General features: G+C 45.0%; 1 protein-coding gene across 1 annotated transcript in view; it reads right to left on the reverse strand.

Moving 5' to 3' along the window:
* Positions 1–7,090, reverse strand: part of Pkp2 (plakophilin 2) — a 64,068-nt gene extending 56,978 nt beyond the window's left edge. The window contains exon 1 of the mRNA XM_052158865.1: positions 6,796–7,090. Within this exon, the coding sequence (XP_052014825.1) occupies positions 6,796–7,018 (223 nt within the window). The 5' untranslated portion in view covers positions 7,019–7,090. The remainder of the gene's footprint in view (positions 1–6,795) is intronic.
* Between the last annotated feature and the right edge of the window lie 286 nt (positions 7,091–7,376).

The raw sequence follows: 7,376 nt of genomic DNA on the forward strand, positions 1-7,376 counted from the left end.
TCATTTAATATGTGAATTGTGTCTTGGGTATTCAAAGCTTTTGGGCTAATATCCACTTATCCATGGGTGCTCTTTTGTGATTGGGTTACCTCACTCAGGATGACATTCTCCAGTTCCATCCATTAGTCTAAGAATTTCATGAAATCATTGTTTTTAATGGTTGAATAGTACTCCATTGTGTAAATATACCACATTTTCTGTATCCATTCCTCCATTGAGGGACACTTGGGTTCTTTCCAGCTTCTGGCTATTATAAATAAGGCTGCAATGAACATAGTGGAGCATGTGTCCTTATTACATGCTGGGGAATCATCTGGGTATATGCCCAGGAGTGGTCCTCCGGTAGTACTATGCCCAGTTTTCTGAGGAACCGCCAGATTGATTTCCAGAGTGCTTGTACCAGCTAGCAACCCCACCAGCAGTGGAGGAGTGTTCCTCCTCTTTCTCCACATCCTCTCCAGCACCTGCTGTCTCCTGAGTTTTTTATCTTAGCCATTCTGACTGGTGTGAGGTGAAATCTCAGGGTTGTTTTGATTTGCATTTCCCTGGTGACTAAGGATGTTGAACATTTCTTTAGGTGCTTCTCAGCCATCTGATATTCCTCAGGTGAAAATTCTTTGTTTAGCTCTGTACCCCATTTTTTCTTTTTTTTCTTTCTTTTTTTTTTAATTGAATATCGTCTTCATTTACATTGCCAATGGTAAAACCTTTCCCAATATCCCCCTACCCTAAGACTTCCAACCCCTCCCCCTCCTTCTTTGCCCTGCCTCCACATATATGCCCCTCCACCCAACAAACTCCCACCTCCCCCCTTTCCCCTTTGTTCAGGGCTCTGTTGAGCCTTTACCTGACCAAGGACCACTCCTCCCACTGATGACCAACAAGGCCATCCTCTGCCACATTTTTGGCTGGAACCATGTGTGCCCCTTGGTTGATAGTTCAGTCCCTGGGAGTCTTGGGGCATCTGGGTGGCCAAAATCATTGTTCTTCCCATGGGGCTGTAAACCCCTTCAGCTCCTCTGGACCATCCTCCAACTCCTCCATTGGGGACCCCATGCCCAGTCCAATAATTGGTTGTTAACATCTGCCTCTGTATTTGTAAGGCTCTGGCAGGGCCCCTCTGGAGACAACCATGGCATGCTCCTTTTGGTATACACTTCTTGTCATCCTTAAAAGTGTTGAGGTTTGGTGACTGTTTATAGGATGAATCCCCAGGTAGGGCAGTCTCTGGGTGGCCTTTACTTCAGTCTCTGCTCCACACATTGTCTCCCTTATTGCTCCTGTGAGTATTTTGTTCCCTTTCTCGGAGAAACCAAAGCACCCTCACTTAAGTCCTCCCCCTTCTTGAGCTTCCTGTGCTGGGTGAATTGTAACTTGTTTATTTTGATAAACATCCACTTATCAGTGAGTGCGTACCACTTGCATTCTTTTGTGATTGGGTTGCTTTGTTCATGATGACACTTTCTAGCTCCATCCATTTGCCTAAGAATTTCATGAATTCATTGTTTTTAATAGCTGAATAGTACTCTATTGTGTATATATGCTATAGTTTCTGTATCCATTCCTCTGTTGAAGGACATATGGGTTCTTTCCATCTTCTGGCTATTATGAATAAGGCTGATATGAACATAATGGAGCATGTGTCCTTATTACATGTAGGAGCATCTTCTGGGTATATGCCCAAGAGTGGTATAGCTGGGTCCTCAGGTAGTACTGTGTCTAATTTTCTGAGAAATCACCAAACTGATTTCCAGAGTGGTTTTACCAGCTTGCAATCCCACCAACAATGGAGAAGTGTTCCTTTTTCCCCACATCCTCTCCAGCATATGCTGTCCCCTGAGTTTTTCATCTTAGCCATTCTGACTGGTGTAAGGAAGAATCTTAGTATTATTTTGATTTGCATTTTCCTGATAACTAAGGATGCTGAACATTTCTTTAGGTGCTTTAGAGCGATTTGAGTTTCCTCAGTTGAGAATTCCCTGTTCAGCTCTGTACTCCATTTTTTAATAGGGTTATTTGACTCTCTGGAGACTAACTTCTTGAGTTCTTTGTATACATTGGATATTAGCCCTCTGTTGGATGTAGGGTTGGTAAAGATCTTTTCCCAATTTGTTGGTTGCTGTTTTACCCTATTGACAGTGTCCTTTGCCTTACAGAAACTTTGTAATTTTATGAGGTCCCATTTGTCAATTCTTGATCTTAGAGCATAAGCTATTGGTGAGCCTTCCTATACACAAAGGATAAACAGACTGAGAAAGAATTTAGGGAAACAACACCCTTCACAATAGTCACAAACATTATAAAGTATCTGAGGATGACTCTAACCAAACAAGTGAAATATCTGTATGACAAGAACTTCAAGTCTCTTAGGAAAGAAATCTAAGAAGACCTCAGAAGATGGAAAGATCTCCCATGCTCGTGGATTGGCAGGATTAATATAGTAAAAATGGCCATCTTGCTGAAAACAATCTACAGATTCAATGCAACCCCATTAAAAATCCCAACTCAATTCTTCACAGAGTTAGAAAGAACAATTCTCAAATTCATCTGGAATAACAAAAAACCCAGGATAGCTAAAACTATTCTCAATAGTATAAGAACTTCTGGGGGAATCAGTATCCCAGACCTCAAGCAGTACTACAGAGCAATAGTGATAAAAACTTCATGGTATTGGTACAGTGACAGGCAAGTAGATCAATGGAATAGAATTGAAGATCCAGAAATGAACTCACACATCTATGGTCACTTGATCTTTGACAAAGGAGCTAAAACCATCCAGTGGAAAAAGAAGATAGCCTTTTCAACAAATGGTGCTGGTTCAATAGGCAGCTAACATGCAGAAGAATGCAAATCGATCCATTCTTATCTCCATGTACTAAGCTCAAGTCCAAGTGGATCAAGAACCTCCACGTAAAACCAGACACACTGAGACTGCTAGGAAAGCACCTGGGGAAGAGCTGTGAGCACAGGAGTCTGACAGTGAGAAGCTTTGTGCTATTTTATCTTCAGTTAGCTTAACGTTGGTTTTACATTAAAATTGAATTTCTAGTCTAGTTAAAAATCATTAAAGCTTACATTTTATTCTCTGAAAGGGAAAGTCTTTTATTGGCAACTATAAATGACAATTATGAAATAATTTCTCTTTGCAGCAGCACCTGCTAATCGGCTTTGTTTTACAAAAGGGGTCGTATACTGTAGACGAGGCTTGTCCGAAAGGGGTCGTATGCTATAGACGAGGCTCGTCCGAAAGGGGTCGTATGCTGTAAACGAGGCTCGTCCGAAAGGGGTCGTATGCTATGGACGAGGCTCGTCCGAAAGGGGTCGTATGCTGTAGACAAGGCTCGTCTGAAAGGGGTCGTATGCTGTAGACGAGGCTCGTCCTAAGTGCACAGCCGTTCTCCTGCACCAGCCACCTCAGTGCTGGGATTATGGTCATGGGGCACTACACTTGGCTTTTGCTAACTGCACCATTCGAAGCCCAGAATAAATGTGTAGTCTGCCCTCCAGAATCCACTCTAATCTCCAATACCGATGGTAGCTTCATCAGGAAATCATGTTAGTAACAAACATGGCTGAAATTTTTATGGTAGATTTTCAAAGACCGTGTAAAATGTATCGGGATATATTTCACTGTGCGTTATAAGCATTACATACTATGATTTCTTCCTATTTAGGCACTAGAGAGAGAGAGCGACAATTTAATAAGTAAAACAGTGTTTTACAGTATAATAATTTTTTGTTATCTTTGCTTTCTTTGCCACTTTTAAATGTTACATTCTGACTTTTATAAGATTTTAAAATTTGATAAACATATGCATATTTTATAATGCAGCCACACACACCTTTGAACCTAAGAGATAAACCTGACTTTAAAATATTCACCACTTTAAAATGATACCAAAAGTCAGTGAGTGGCTTACAGTGAAACCAGACACCATAAGGAAGACATGAGGGTAAAAGAGCCTTACAAGGCATTAACCACAAATCTTTCTGCAGAATATCTGCTGCCTCGGCCTTTCTGGTGTGTCAACAATCTGGAATTCTCTAGGGATCTGGTGCTAAGTGCAGTGACATCAGGGTCACTCTTTCCAGATCAGTACTGTTTCAGTATTCCTGTGTTTTCCCACTACAGACAGGACACAGATATAAGGTAAATATAAAAGCAATGCAACCACCCTGAGTTCCAAACACTTTCAAAGTACTTCAGTTAAACAGGTGGGAGTCCCTTCCTGCCGCTGCTCCAGGGCCCATGGAAGCCTGCCCCCTGTAGCTGGCCTGCTTTCAGAACAGGGGTCTGACGCCTTAGCCTTGCCTAAGCTGCACTTCTGCGCAGCCTGCCAAAGAGCTCTGTTGTAATCAAAAATAGCTCAGGGCTTTATCCCTTAGTTGGAAGAACCACTCAACTGAACAGAAGCACTAAGGCTGTGTCTTTGTTCTCCCATGTCAACTCGGCTCTATTAAATATGCGTGCACACTTCTACAATAACACATCTCCAACTATGCTCTGTGTACAATTGTCACACATTTCTGAGATTTAAAACTCCTAGTTTCAGAGTGTGGGGGTGGAAGTGGGGAGCTAATATCACAGTTCTCCAAACGGATTTTCAAAATTCTCTTTGGCTGGGAGATCTTAGCATCTGAATGCTCTGGGATACCCTTGCTGCTCTCTGGGTACTTAAGGCTTTTGATTTGCAACTGCATTTCCTTGGGTTTAAATTTCTTGTTACAAAGCACACCAAATGTGTGTTTAATTCAGCACCTGAATGATTCCCCTTGAGAAATGATACCCACGTTCAGTGGCAGTGGTTGAGTTCACCAAACAGCTCCTGTATTGTTTTGTACAGAGGAGACACCAAATTTCTGGGGCTTAGAGCATCACTCGACAACTGTTCAGAGACGTAAGCCTCCCCTAGAGACGGGTCGCCTTATCTAGCTCATCCACCCGTCATTCCATTTAAGGGCAAACAAAATGGAAATTCATGAGATTGGAGATGACCGTTTGCCATGTGACAGGTACTTAGCAAAGCTCCCTGTTCTTCTGCGTACACTGGACCCCCACCTCCATTTGTTTACCAGTTGATGCCTGCTTGTTCTTCTGGGCTGCCACCCTCACAGGATAAGGAAGAAGGTTCTTCAGCTCCACATTAGCACTGGGCTTGAGGCAGTTCACACTGCAGGATGCAGGACTAGCCAGACACTGGCCTCAGCCATCCTGGAGTCCATCTTTTGCTATGTCCCTATCACTAAAATTTGGTTTTTCTTCTCACCAGGGACTAAGGCACTTCTTTCTTGTGTAAGCCCTCCTATCCTCTTAGAACTTCCTTAGTTTTACTTAGAGGAAAAGGAGTCATTACAGGGAGGCTTACTTTCTGAGTAATCTCATTTTGTGTTAGTAATCAAACAATGCCATAACTCACGATTGGTTTAAAACTCCACATTTTGGCTTTTATATACAACCTCTGCTATGTTCTATGTGGCATCTTGCTATTTATCTGCTCAGTTTCCTAATCTCTAAGCTTAGATCCGCAGAAAACCCAGGTAGCTCATGTCTGTAATCCTAGCACATGGTAGGCAGAGACAGGAAGTTTGAGGCTGTATCTTAAAAAGCATGTCTATAGCCAGGTGGTGGTGGCGCACACCTGTAATCCCAGCACTCTGGGAGGCAGAGGCAGGCAGATTTCTGAGTTCGAAGCCAGCCTGGTCTACAAAGTGAGTTCCGGGACAGCCAGGGCTACACAGAGAAACCCTGTCGGGGTGGTGGGGAGTGGGGGGAACAAATCCAAAAAACCAAAAAAAAAAAAAAAAAAAATCATATCTATATCTACATATATGGAAAGAGAAAGGAAAAAATACACTGTTCATTTTTAAAAGATAATGTAAGGGTCAAACCACATAGCTTAATTAGACACATTATAGGCACTCAGTTACGTGAGCTTACAATCATTAAACACCTCTTTACTTTTCAAGTATGCAAACATCAACTGCCTTAACCTTTAGACAAACTTAAAGGAGTACAGCCTCCCAGACTCTGCTATTTGAAATCCGCATGCTGGCACCGACACATTATAATTCTTAATAGTAACCACATCTGCTAGAACTTCTGATCTTTCTGATCAACCACGCTGCTGTCAACTAGTCGGCATGGCGGTGGTGGGGAGTGATTTTTTTTTAAGAGGACGGTTCTGCACCTACGCGTCTGTTGATTCTGGTGTGTGGGTGTGAGGTGGGCAGGCGGGGCTACCTTCAGCCTGGCCAAAGTCTTCTTCCTGCTTCTCCTCCGCAGGGTGTTGAGGTTGCTCCCAGGCCCAAAGCCGACTTGCTCAATTTGTTTAGTCGCAGATACTGAGCGGAGCGCTCCTAACTACTTGGACGAGGTAATCTCAATTTAGAGGATGGAGGAGCCGCAGGACTTTCAAGGTTTGTTTCTAAAAATACTTATGGAGAGTCATAAACTCTAAAACATCTAAATAAAAGCCCAAAGCGCCTTTTCTCAGAAGAACAATCTCGCATACTAAAGTCTGCATAAAATTTCAAAGTGTTTTTTAGAATCTCAGAGCTGAACCCAGAGCGAGCGGTGAAGGGTGAAACGGATGGAATTCATCAATACAGACAATTGTGTAATTAACAAACGAATAAGGTAGACCTGAACCAAAGGTTAGGGAAGAAGCGTGTTTGAAAGCGACCAACCACGAGTCCGAAAAGGGAAGGTGAGCAACAGGTGGGCGGGCGGGAGGACGGACACCGGTCCGCACAGCGGACACCTACAACTAGCACGGCGGGTGGGGCTCGACTCACCGCCGACCGCAGAGCTCCGGCCCCGGCGGGCCAGAGTCTGCTGCACCTGCTCCTGGATCCGCTGGCTCCGGGCCGCCGGGTCGCCGCGGCCGCTGCTGCCCGCCAGCCTCAGCCTGGCCTCGGAGGGCAGGGCCAGGCTGGAGCTGTCCAGGTGACCCAGGATCTGCTGGCCCAGCACAGTCCGGATGTAGCCACACTCGGCCAGTGAGCCGGGGACCGCCATCGCGTCGGCGGGGGTGACCAGGGAGGGACTGCCAGGACCGGCCCGCAGAGGCGTGGGGACCGGCAGCAAACCCCGCCCCGTCCCGCCCCGCCCCGCCGCAAACCCCGCCCTGCCCCGCAGGGACCTGGGCCTGCAGGGGACAGGGCGTGGCTCCTGCAAAGCAGGCACACTCCGGCGGAGGGCAGGCCGGTCCTCGAGGCCCCACGTACTTGCTCACAAAGGGTTGTGGGAGGAGCTGCCCTTAGGATAGGTGCAGCTGGGAACTCCGGTGCTGTGAGTAGCACATCTAGTTAATTAGGGTCAGTTACACTGTTCCAAATGTTCACAGAGGAGGAAAGATGTATGAAATAGAAGTATT

This window comes from Apodemus sylvaticus, chromosome 15, assembly GCF_947179515.1.
Source record: "Apodemus sylvaticus chromosome 15, mApoSyl1.1, whole genome shotgun sequence".
Classification (NCBI taxonomy): domain Eukaryota; kingdom Metazoa; phylum Chordata; class Mammalia; order Rodentia; family Muridae; genus Apodemus; species Apodemus sylvaticus.